The sequence below is a fragment of the Sesamum indicum genome, linkage group LG2 (genome assembly GCF_000512975.1).
Source record: "Sesamum indicum cultivar Zhongzhi No. 13 linkage group LG2, S_indicum_v1.0, whole genome shotgun sequence".
Taxonomy (NCBI): Eukaryota; Viridiplantae; Streptophyta; class Magnoliopsida; order Lamiales; family Pedaliaceae; genus Sesamum; species Sesamum indicum.
In genome coordinates, this window is record NC_026146.1 from 18,287,063 (window position 1) to 18,299,437 (window position 12,375).

A 12,375-nucleotide genomic window follows, 5' to 3' on the forward strand; every position below is an offset into this window, starting at 1 on the left:
AAGTCATTACCCATATTCATGAGTATTTTAGGATATTAAAACCCTACCCATACCCATTTATTTAATTTTATATATGGATTTAGGGTAGGGTAGGATCTCTTACCCATTAGGTAGGATATATAAGTACAAATATGAATGTTATTTTTTTGTGTATGAATAGGGTAATACCCTACCCATTAACAAGCATATTCCTATGATCCACGAACCAATGGATATTTTTGGAAACATATACAATTCCACAATTTGGGATAATTTGAAGTAGTGGCTAGGATAATTTTAATTTAAATCAAATGTAATATATTTGTCATGTTATTGGTCACTTACCCTATACCAATCACATGTTGAGTTGACTTCTTTGCACAAGTAATTACGTTACTTACACTAACCGATCTGGTCGTCTAGTCTGCCCTATATATATGTCATGTTACGCCCTGCCTATTTCTAAGTGTATCGTCATCAGTATCATCATAACATATATAAAGCAGCAGTGATAATATGAGAATTTGCAGCATTTTGTTGCCTTCTTCACACCCTAAGTGTTTCTCTCCTATTCTCCTTAGAAACTTTACAAAATTCAAGCCTTTTGGAGTAGTTGCATGTAGAGCTACAGCTGATCATAGATGGAACATCTCCGAGGATGTTGCTGCAACACTCAAAAGATGCAGTTTCTCAGTTACATTTAATTCTGTCAATTATAAAATTAAATTAGACTTTGGTTGTCTTGATTAAATATATATATATATATATATGTGTGTGTGTGTTTTTTTTCATATTCTAATTCGACAGTAAATTAACTAAATTAAGATGATTTAATTAATATATATTGTTGGGAATGGGACATGCATGCAGGAAACATTTTGGCGGGAGTACGAGGAGAAAATGGAGGAGGTTGGGCAACTCTTATTGCAGGAAGAGAATGAGAATCCGATGGATGGTTTGATGTTTGTGGATGCTATTCAGAGAGTAGGAATAGATCATCATTTTGAGGAGGAGATTGAAATGATTCTTGGACGGCAATATAAGTTTTGGGGGAAAAGTGTGTGTTTTCATGATTTGCATCATGTTTCACTCTTTTTCCGACTGCTGAGACAACAAGGATACTATGTTTCTGCAGGTTGCTACCAATTATCAGCTCCTCCCCCCAGTTTCAATTACACTAGTACATTGTAGTTATTAATATTCAATTTATATAAACTGTTGTATGTATGATCTTATTTTATCCAAATATATATGTAAGTTAATTAAAGACCTTCTTAAGCTTAGTTTATATCCCTCTCCTTTGAAAATTATGACAACCTACCCTCCAAGTTTACAGCATTCACATATCATATGGATCATTCTATCTATTCAATCAATTCCATGCATGCATATTCAAAAAAGGGGGATGCTGTTGTAATTTCGATTTAGTTGTGATATGATTATTTGGTTGTTGAATGTATAGATGTGTTCAATAATTTCAAGGGCAAGGATGGGAAGTTCTTGGAAGAATTGAAGCAAGATGTTAGGGGATTGATGGCATTGTATGAAGCCGCGCAGCTGAGTTTCAAGGGAGAAACTATAATTGATGAAGCCCAAGATTTCAGTAGGCTGCATCTGAGTGGCTACTTATTGCATCAAAATCAAAATTTATGTTGTGATCATGAATTGCAAGAAGCAATTAGAAATACACTGACACACCCTCATCACAAAACCATACCAAGATTGACTGCCAAAGCTTTCTTGCATGGAGATTTGCTCAAAGGTTCCAAACAATGGCACAAGTCATTGAGAGAGCTGGCCAATATGGAGTTTCTCATTGGAAAGTCGATGCACCAAGACGAACTTGTTCAAATTTCCAAGTAATTAAGCTACATTTTCTTCATTTATATACAATTAAACATCACTTTTTTTTAGAAAAAATAAAAATATCTGAATCAGCTATTTCATTTAATATATATGTATATTTCAGGTGGTGGAAAGATATAGGTTTAGCGGAGCAAGTAGCAAATGCAAGAAACCAACCGATAAAGTGGTATGCAGGGTCGATGGCCATTCTCATGAATGATCCCACTTTGTGTTTTCAAAGAATAGAGCTTACCAAAGTCATCGCTTTTATTTACCTTCTGGATGATATATTTGATCTCTATGGAACAATAGACCAACTCACTCTCTTCACACACGCCATACATAGGTACCTACGCAACCAACGCCACCTACCTTTTTCCATTTCTAAGATCAATATATGACATACCTTACCAATACAGATGGGACTATTCTGCAGTTGATATGTTACCAAGCTACATGAGGATGAGTTATAAGGCCCTCCTCCACACCACAAACCAGATAGCCAACAAAATCCAAAAATTGCATGGCCATAACCCAATTGCTTATATGAAAGCTACGGTATGTATATATATTTTTTACATTATTCAATACATTTAAAATTATAAATTGAGTCATAGCTAGAAACAACAATTACTACAAATTAAATAGATATATGCATGCTTAGGACACAAACGCTATTTATTATGACTGAGAATCAAAAGTAACATTGTCGTGTGGACGTACAACAATTATTATAGTGGGGAAGTTTGTGCAATGCGTTCCTAGTAGAAGCAAGATGGTTTGCGTCGTCATCGTTGTCGACAGGTGATGAGTGGCCAACATCGAAAGAGTACTTGGAAAATGGTAAGGTAAGTACAGGGGTGCATGTGGTGCTGGTCCACTTGTTCTTTCTCTTGGGTCTTGGAGGATTAAGCAGTAGTGATGAAATCAATTTGAACAACACATCAAAATTGACGTCTTCTCTTGCTACTATTCTACGTCTTTGGGATGACTTGGGCAGTTCCAAGGTACGTATTTGTACACATATTTTTATCTAATTTCTTCATAATTAACTCATTAATAATGAATTTATTTGTGATGGATGGCTGAATTGACAGGATGAGCAGCAAGATGGTGAAGACGGTTCATACATAGACTATTACATGAAAGATGAGCCAGAATTGTCAGTGAATGAAGCACGACAACATGTGTTCCACATGATAACAAACGAGTGGAAAAACGTTAACGGGGAGTGTTTCCGTCTAAAACAGTATTCTTCAGCCACGAGTTTCAAGAGAGCTTCACTTAATCTTGCAAGAATGATTGCTCTAACCTATGGTTACGATGAAAACCAAAGGCTTCCTCTGCTTGAACAATATGTCAAGACTAGTCTGTTCAATGAGATGTAGCATTTTTTTATGGTTGTTATTTTGTGTATATAAAGGCTTAAATGTGATTCAATTAAAAGTAGTTGTGAGTAAGCATTTGTGCAATGTTTGAAGTGATTGTAGCTACTTTTGTGTATCAATATATATCTGGTTGCTTTAATTATTCTCATGAGTAACATTTGATTGTAAAACCAAGTTGCGCATGTTTCTTTCAAGATACCCTTATATATTTTATGTAAATCATCTCTATATATAGTAACATGGTTATATCGTGATTAAATGCATCACAACTCTAGGATAAGATGAGATGAATGATTGAGTAGTGAGGAGTGATGAAGAAGAAAGAAGAGAGAGGGACTGAAAAATAGAATGGGTTTGGGTTGACCCATATCCATGTAATTATATGGATAATAATTATTAATTATAAGTAATATTAATAATTAAAGTTAGATGGTAGGGTTAAATGATGGATGTTTTAGCACCATAAAATTCAAATGAAGAATGAAGCCAGTCGTGGGAATTAAAGGGGGCGGGTTATTAATTTAGGTTATTTTGCAATGAATGGAGCATGCAGTATAAAATGAGAATGATTGTTAATATATATCACGTGAAAGGAATGAATGTTTACCCTACCACAACATTATTTGTGTACCCTACCACAACATTATTTGAGGAAACGCATTCAAAATAAGGATGGTGTGTCGCCGCTTTTCGACAAATATATATATATATGACTGGTCGCTTTAATGTCACCACTCATCCACTCTTGCCCCCCACCTTCACAATTATAAATATATGGACAAGATTGGACCTATATATATATATTGGATGAGTCATGTGCAAAATGTAAAAACTAAACAATATCTATGTATTTCATTTTAATATTGTGTTTTTGGTAGAAAAATATATATTTTTTAAAAAATGAAATTATATAAACATATTTTAAAATAAGAATTAATACAAGTTTGAAGCTGGCAGTTATTATCTTCCAATTACTGAAATTACATTTATAGGTATTTTTAAGGAGAGAAGTATATATAAAGGTATTTTTGTACATCTACCTATCCCACACCAAATTAGTTTTCTAAATCCTCACTCTTCAATAATAGTATCCATATATATTTTTAGTACAAAGTGTTTATTTTTTTTTTTAATATTTTTCATCTTAGATTCAATTAATATTTTCTTAATTGAAAAAAATACCTACATTTTGATTATAATTAAGTAAAATGTGATTAGTAAATTAAGTATTTTAAAACTACACAAAAAAATTTTATGTAAAAGTCATTATTTATTTGGTAATAAAATTAAGTTAATTCTTTACCATCTAAGTTTTTAGATAAATTAAGTAATTAATTACATATTCAGTTCTTAAATATATTTTTTTAAAAAAAATATATAATTAACAACAGCTATTTAAATTTTTTCTTCTGAATGGGTTCAAATTTTGATTAAGTACACTGTTAAATTCTTTTTAAAAGTATAAATAAGTCGTTTGTGATATTATATTTCTTGTTTATCTATTTTATTAATTTATTAGTTTATTTTAGTTTTAAATTTTTGATTTATTAAATAATTTTCTATTATTTAATTGAAAATAATTTGGTGCTGATTTAAGAATGAGAAATTATTAATTTAAAGGAGCAAAATATATTTAAGTGTAAAAGAATAAAATTGTTGTAGCCGGTTATGATAAAGAAAAAACAAGGCATGAAGATATATAGTTTGTGGGTAGCAATAGCAATTGACATTTGACAGTGAGTACTTATTATGACACGACGAAAACGATCCAAATTGGTGAAGGATGATTAGTCAGTAGTTTGTCTCCACCACTCTCACAATGCCACATACTTGGAGTACGTAGACTAGCATATATATATATAAGTCCCATGCTGTCTTATAAATAGCAGATATATGTATAGTTTACACAAGTAATTAAATGATAAGCTGCAGCAGTGGGAGCTTGTTATTACTAGCTTCTTCATTATCCCCTTGTTATTTCTCTTACTATTCACCTGAAGCCAAAAATGAAATCTGTTGGAGTAAGTGGGTGTAAAGCCACAGCTGATGAGAGATGGAGGAACATCGACATCATCGTCTCCGACCACCACCGCATTCCTCTTGCAGCACCATGCACTTCCACTGTTGCGTCTTTTCATTTCCATCTACATATACCTGCTTCTATTTCAATATTTTATTACCTACTTTTGTCTGAACTCATATATATATCTTATCTTATGAAAAATGTGTTGCTCCAATTCATTAACATGCAGGAAACAACATTGGGAAGCGATTACAAGCAAAAAGTGGAGGAGGTTAGACAACTCTTGCTGGAATCAAAGGATAAGGATCAGATTAATAATGGGACAGATTCTTTGGTTTGTGTGGACGATATTCACAGACTAGGATTTGATCACTATTTCGAGGAAGAGATTGAAATCATTCTTCGACAACAATATTACAATTATAACCACAGAGCAAAGAGTAGTACATGTTTACATGATGTTTCACTCTTTTTCCGATTGTTGAGACAGCATGGATACTATGTTTCTGCAGGTAATTAATTAATTAATATGCTTGGCACTGGCATATTGTATTCCTGGTGTAATATCTACCGGACCCGTCCAAATATTAACACATCTTAATTTGGAATTAATTACTCAACTTATTTACTATAATACTAATGTTTCATGCTATAAGTGTAGATGTGTTCAATAATTTCAAGGGCAATGATGGGAAGTTCTTGGAAGAACTGAAGCAAGATATTAGGGGATTGCATGCATTGTATGAAGCTGCGCAGCTCAGCTTCAAGGGAGAATCTATAATTGATGAAGCCCAAGATTTCAGTAGGCTGCATCTGAGTGGCTATTTATTGAACCAGAATCAAAATATGTGTTGTGATCATCAATTGCAAGAAGCAATTAGATATACACTGACACACCCTCATCACAAAACCATACCAAGATTGAGTAGGGCAAAAAGCTGGTTGCATGGAGATCATTTGCTTAAAGGCTCTAAAGTATGGGAGAAATCATTGAGAGAGTTGGTCAATATGGATTTTCTCATCGCAAAGTCGTTGCACCAACACGAACTTCTTCAAATTTCCAAGTAAGAATTTCTTGATGCAAATTGTTCAAACTTAACTGTTTGGTTTAGGTATTACTATTTTTGCAAAAAAAAAATAAAACGGTTTAATCCCATTGAAAATAGATTTTTTCTCCCAAAAACTAAAACCATGCAAATAATATTTTTCTCAGTTGGTAAATAAATTAAAATCAAAAATGAAAGAGTACTATTTCTATCATAATTGTCTTTCAACTATGTAATATTTAGATGATTAACTAAATTAAGTTTAATATTTTAGGTGGTGGAAAGACTTGGGCTTAGGTGAGAAATTACCAAAAGCAAGAAACCAAGCAGTGAAGTGGTATACATGGTCGATGGCGTCCATTGATGATCCCAGATTGTCTTTTCAAAGAATAGAGCTCACCAAACCCATTGCTTTTATTTACCTTATTGATGATATCTTTGATCTCTATGGAACAATTGATGAACTCACTCTCTTTACACAAGCCATAAATAGGTACGTAACAGGATGCCAGCACTCTGTTTCTTTCTAAATGAACTCAGTCACATGAAAAATTCTTATTCAAATCATCAGATTTGGCCAAACCAAATCAATTACGTAGTACTTGTCATATGATTGGACATTTTCCTTGAACTGGACGCCAAATTACACAACAAGTGTATCACAATTGCCATGTAATTAGTTAATCTGTTCTGATCATAACCAATTTGAACTAGAATTCGTAATTAATGACCAAGTAGTATATATATTATACATGCAGATGGGACGATACTGCAATTGATATGTTGCCGGAGTACATGAGGATGAGCTATAAAGCCCTTGTCGACACCACCAATGAGATAGCCCACAACATTAAAAAAAAGCATGGACATAACCCCATTAATGCCCTCAAAGCCACGGTAAATACTCCATAATACTGTACATTTGTCATTGACTGAAACTATTATTTTTTGTTTTTGGTACTCGATGGTTTGGTTAATAATACATATTTTAAGCATAACTTGTTTGTGTGTTACAACAGTGGGCAAGCTTGTGTGACGCATTCCTTGTAGAAGCAAGATGGTTTGCGTCAGGTGAGTTGCCAACAGCACAAGAGTACTTGAAAAATGGGAAGGTGAGTACAGGAGCGCATGTGGTGCTAGTCCACTTGTTCTTTCTTTTGGGTCTTGGAGGACTAAATGATGAAATCAATTTGAATCACACATCAAAACTGACGTCTTCTATTGCTACTATTCTTCGTCTTTGGGACGATTTGGGGAGTTCCAAGGTATATAAATGTTTCTCACATTGGTAATTTCTTCATTTGTCACTTTGTGTTATAATTGAATTAAAGTTGGGCTTAGTTAGAGGCTAACTGTCAGTGTTGATGGTAAATGGACAGGATGAGCATCAAGATGGTCAAGATGGTTCTTACATAACATGTTACATGAAAGATGAGCCAAACGTCTCAGCTAAACAAGCACGACAGCATGTGGTCGACATGATATTAAATGAATGGAGAAACCTTAACCAAGAGTGCTGTCGTCTAAATCACTTATCAGCCGCATGTTTCAAAAGATCTTCTCTTAATATTGCAAGAATGATTCCTCTCATGTACACTTACGACCAAAACCAAAGGCTTCCTCTGCTTGAAGAGTATATGAGGAGTACAATATTTTATTAATTAATGTGTTAGCACCTGAGGAAATTCTTTAATAAGAAAAAATAGTATTCTACAAAGAACTGTCATGATCCTATTTCAAATTAAGACAAAATATTGTGTTACACACATTTTGAGGGACTGATTAATGCATGGGGTGGCTGATCATAGGGCCATCAATACCATGTTATATATGTTTCAAATCTCACAGTAGGCTGAATATTGCAAAGAGTAATTATGAGATCACCCGAGGAAATATGACACTCTTGCAGCAAGGATCGGAATGACGCTAACATTCCAGTCCAAAGGTATCATTTAACGCTTTAAACACATCATAGTAAAATTGAATTTTTAGTGCAATATCTGGTTTCTGGTATTTTGGTTCTGTATTTTCTATCATATTGTTATCTTTAATTCCCCACAAAAATTGAAATTTGATTCTGATGACTTAGTTGAATGAAGAAGACTTCTATTACTTCTTTGATTTCAATTGGAATAATTTGAGCTGGAAAACATGTTTTTGTGTTTATATTATATGTTGATTATCATATACATTTGTAGATTCCCTGTGATCATGTCTTCAAAATCCATGGTATTGGTTGAGCCCTATGATTTTGGTTGAACGAATGAGTGAGCTGTTCTGAATTGCAACTTTAAGAACCAGCTGTATTCTTGGGAAACATGCCGTAAGCCAACTTTTCTGCAATCGACTCTTTGAAAGCAGTCCAGTATTTTTGAATGATATTTTTTCCTTACCCAATAGGTATAACTTCCCATGATGTATAAAATTTTTGATTTCATATATTGAAATATTTTTGCATGTAAGAAAAAAAAAAAAAAAAAAAAGAGAACCAACTTCATTAAATTTTTCTGGTTCTTGGACACAATCGCTCATAGTTTGCCCCGGGTCGGCCCGTTTCCTTATTTGTTCTTTCTTTTTACAAAACAGAGAAAGGCCTTTCATTGATTATATTTTTGCTCGACATACGCACTGCACTAATAAATATTAAAGGTTTAGAATTGAATTATATTGGAAAATAGAGGAACTCGTGTTGCATATCTGCCTCCAATGTACTTGTAAAGCAAAGCTCCTGCAAAGTTCGAATTCTAATATTAAAGGCACTCGTGTTGAATAGAATATGACTACTTACTTCGCTCCAAGCAAATTGTGAATAAAAAAACAAAAAAGCATGCTCTGATGCTACAGTGGCAAGATCTGGATAACTTGGGGAGAGGTTCCAGAGAATTCGACCCACAGTTCTGCAAAATGGCAATACAATCAACAGGGAAGTGACACCTAAGCTTTGTTGAACATGGCGCATGGGGCATTATCTATGATAGAAATTGCAGCTTCGCTTAGCGACAATAAGGCCAGTTAAAAGTCCAACAAGCATTCTACCATTTAGCATTTAACAAAAGCAGCCAATCCATAAATAAATCCCATAATCTTCTAATATAAAAATCATTATGTAAATAACAGAACATGGATTCAAGATGGAACACATAAGACAATTTCAAAACTCATCGAACAACTATATGATCCGGCAATCACCAAGAGCTCAAGCCTTCCTGGGTTTGCTTGTGGCCAATTGTGATTCGGGCTGCAAATAGACAACAAAGTGCAATCCAATCAGAAAATAGAACATTGAAGTTTTTGAATAGTTCATTGCTCGCTGAGGTAATCCTTCATCAACTCAAAAGGGAACACAACCACTTACCTCCTTTTTGACGGGTTCTTCCTTTTCAGATAGAATCAACTCAATGTGGCAGGGTGATGACATGTACGCTGACAAGAACATCTTCGTGTTAGCATAAAAGTTCCAATGATTGAACAAAGATTAAATAGTTTGAACACAAGGGGAACATACGGTTTATTCTTCCATGAGCACGGTATGTTCGGCGCCTTTGCTTCTGGGCCTGGTTTACTTGAATGTGCGAAATGTAGAGAGCATCAACATCCAAACCTTTCACCTGCCAAGGTCATAACTATTAAAAATCTAAACAAAAAGGAAAAACTTTTAGATAACCAAATAGAAAGAAGTGAAGGTACCTCAGCATTGCTTTCAGCATTCTTGAGTAAATCCAGGATAAACTTGGCAGATTTCACAGGCCAGCGCCCCTGTCCATTAGAATGTCTGTTCTTTGCCTGAGCAGTTCTCCCAACACCTCCACAGAAGCGAGTGAAAGGTATGGCCTGCTTGTGGGCAAGCACATCCTCCAAATACCTCTTGGCCTTGGCTAGAGGCAGCTTCCTGATGGCATGTGCTGTCTCCCTAGTGTTCTGCAAATACATTGAATTTTAAGGTGAGCAAGCATTTACTCAGCATAAACACCAAAGTTCTCATTTATGCAATGAGATAAAGCCAGCCACAAACTTCTCAAGGTGTTTGCGCATGAATGCAACAAATGCTCAATGCCTGGAAGATCTACCAAGTACCAAGTAAAAAAATAAAGAGTATCTTGTTCATTAGGTTATGGCAAAGGCAGTTAGTAGATTTCAAAATTGAGAAAATTGGAGTACTGTTTATGAGAAATTCCAAAAAACCCAAAAGGCACAAAGAAATAAAGAAAGCACTCAACCTGGAGAAAGTATAATCAAGAATCTATAAAGTTTTAGAGTACAACACTCAATTGATAAAATGCAAAAGTATTTAGGACACGTACTCAGGCAGCCCACATGTTGCAGTAAACAATAATTGAAGTTGTAACTTCCAGTCCTTGTACTGTATTCATAACTTCCAGAGACAGTACATAAATCTTAGTAGTAGCAGTGAAAGCAACAATAATATGGCATTGTTAACTGAACCATCAATCATTGAAAAAACTCAAGAGGTTCACCCAAAAACATTGCAGATTTTTATCCCTGAAGTTTACGAGAGACCCGTTCACAATAGGCAACAGATCCCTGCTTTTTTCATCAGGTTATAACCCTCCAAGTCAAGCTCTGACACAGAAAACATCTTTAGATAGGATGTAAATCATGTGAAACGTAACAAACGGACTGAGCAACTTAATTCAAGTTACACTTGTTAAACATTGAACTCTGACATGTCAAATTAACATAGAAATATTTAGCTGAGAACAAAGTTGGTTGTAAACAAATTAACAAACAAATAAAAAATAATCCAACCAAACAAATGGATGCATGTTCGTGCGTAATTATTACAAGCAGAAGAATTGGCGCAAACATTTAATGGTGAAAATAAAAACTTGGACGATTAAAGGGCAACTATATCAAGCAGAATATAAGGCGCAACGTACCTTGAAATGAACTCTGAGATCGGATCCCCTGGCCTTGCAGGCTGCAACAAACATAGAACAAAAGATAATCAGCAACTACATTCCTTAAAACAAAATGCAAAATATGTAATGAATCAGTGAACAGAAAAAGAGAAAAATCCATAAATTCAAGTGAACAGAAGAAAAAGTATATCAAACGATAAACCTACATTTGGTGGGGTTGTCGGGCTCCCTCGAGTACTTCACCTGCAAAAATCAAGAGAGAACAAAACATTAAAAAGCTGAAATAAATCACAACCTCAAATCAACAACTCAATGCACTCATTAGACTTGTTTGTGTTCGTTCGTCCGAAGGAAGGACGATACCATTGTAGCTGTTGCTGCTGGAGAAAACGCTCCGCCCTGTGGGTTCCTTTTCGGCAGAAGAGCTACGCAGCAAAGCTTTCGCCGGGTTTTATAAATATGAAACCCTAATGACCCACTTGGAAACTAATGGGCTGGGCTTAATTGATTGGGTCAAGAAGCTATTATCTACACTTGATGGATAATGGGCCCTAATCATGGACGCAGATTTTAATGTGCTGACTTCAATCCTTTTGTGCCCAAATATTTAGATATACAACTGCCTCATCTAAAAGAACTACTGAAAATGGGCCCAACGCCCATTATTGTATTAATGGGCTCCTGTATTGCCCAATGCTTTCTGGCCAATCAGTTTGGTCTAGATGGGCATCACTCATCCGTTTCACAACTTGGATTTCAGTCTTCATAGTAGAGCAACTTCATGCTCTAACTAAAATGAAACATGTCAGCATATATAATTATTAATTGTTGCAAAATTTAAGTGGATCGATCTGCTCCATGAGAATCAATTATACCCCAATCCTTTCTTTGCAGCGACTTCAAGCAGTACTTTGTTCAGAGGGTTTTCACAAAGGAAATTGATTTCAAGATTTATACATTTCAAGCAGTTGACAACTTAACGAATCATATATAACCCCATCATCAGTTGCTATGCTACAATTCTTGAAACACCAGCTCCAGCAGGGCAGGGTGTTGGTCACGACCTATCCCGATAATCCTACGCAGGTGCCGTAAACTGCCCCATATTCTCTTATGTGCTTGGATTTTTGTAAGGGAAATCATGGGTAGAAATATTATTGAGATAATAGCCCGCTTTTTGTTTTGGTACAAGAGAATAGGCGGCAGCTTCATGA

The 12,375-nt window shown here is 34.9% G+C and overlaps 2 protein-coding genes across 2 annotated transcripts; one reads left to right on the forward strand and one right to left on the reverse strand.

The window, feature by feature from the left end:
* Nucleotides 462-7,953, forward strand: LOC105156792. The gene is made up of 15 exons (XM_020691964.1): nt 462-672; nt 850-1,114; nt 1,442-1,838; nt 1,949-2,170; nt 2,244-2,382; nt 2,562-2,831; nt 2,922-3,208; nt 3,315-3,324; nt 5,168-5,335; nt 5,465-5,747; nt 5,897-6,299; nt 6,556-6,774; nt 7,040-7,178; nt 7,301-7,546; nt 7,661-7,953. Exons 1-15 carry the CDS (start codon nt 496-498, stop codon nt 7,940-7,942), a joined length of 3,507 nt encoding a protein of 1,168 aa, XP_020547623.1. The 5' UTR covers nt 462-495; the 3' UTR covers nt 7,943-7,953.
* Nucleotides 9,250-11,644, reverse strand: LOC105156700 (60S ribosomal protein L17-2). Its single transcript, XM_011072915.2, has 7 exons — nt 11,525-11,644; nt 11,368-11,404; nt 11,180-11,220; nt 9,969-10,199; nt 9,787-9,889; nt 9,637-9,704; nt 9,250-9,519 (listed from the first exon to the last, which is right to left on the reverse strand). Exons 1-7 carry the CDS (start codon nt 11,525-11,527, stop codon nt 9,478-9,480), a joined length of 525 nt encoding a protein of 174 aa, XP_011071217.1. The 5' UTR covers nt 11,528-11,644; the 3' UTR covers nt 9,250-9,477.

Excerpts from the sequence above, each read along its gene's own strand:
- LOC105156700 (XM_011072915.2), bottom strand. Across the intron at positions 11,221-11,367 it reads GCCCGACAACCCCACCAAAT|CCTGCAAGGCCAGGGGATCC; the intron begins GTAGGTTTATCG and ends TGTTTGTTGCAG. Across the intron at positions 9,890-9,968 it reads ATGCTGAAAGCAATGCTGAG|GTGAAAGGTTTGGATGTTGA; the intron begins GTACCTTCACTT and ends TGACCTTGGCAG.
- LOC105156792 (XM_020691964.1), top strand. The coding sequence starts at position 496 with ATGAGAATTTGCAGCATTTTGTTGCCTTCTTCACACCCTAAGTGTTTC. Across the intron at positions 673-849 it reads TCAAAAGATGCAGTTTCTCA|GAAACATTTTGGCGGGAGTA; the intron begins GTTACATTTAAT and ends ACATGCATGCAG. Across the intron at positions 1,115-1,441 it reads AGGATACTATGTTTCTGCAG|ATGTGTTCAATAATTTCAAG; the intron begins GTTGCTACCAAT and ends TTGAATGTATAG.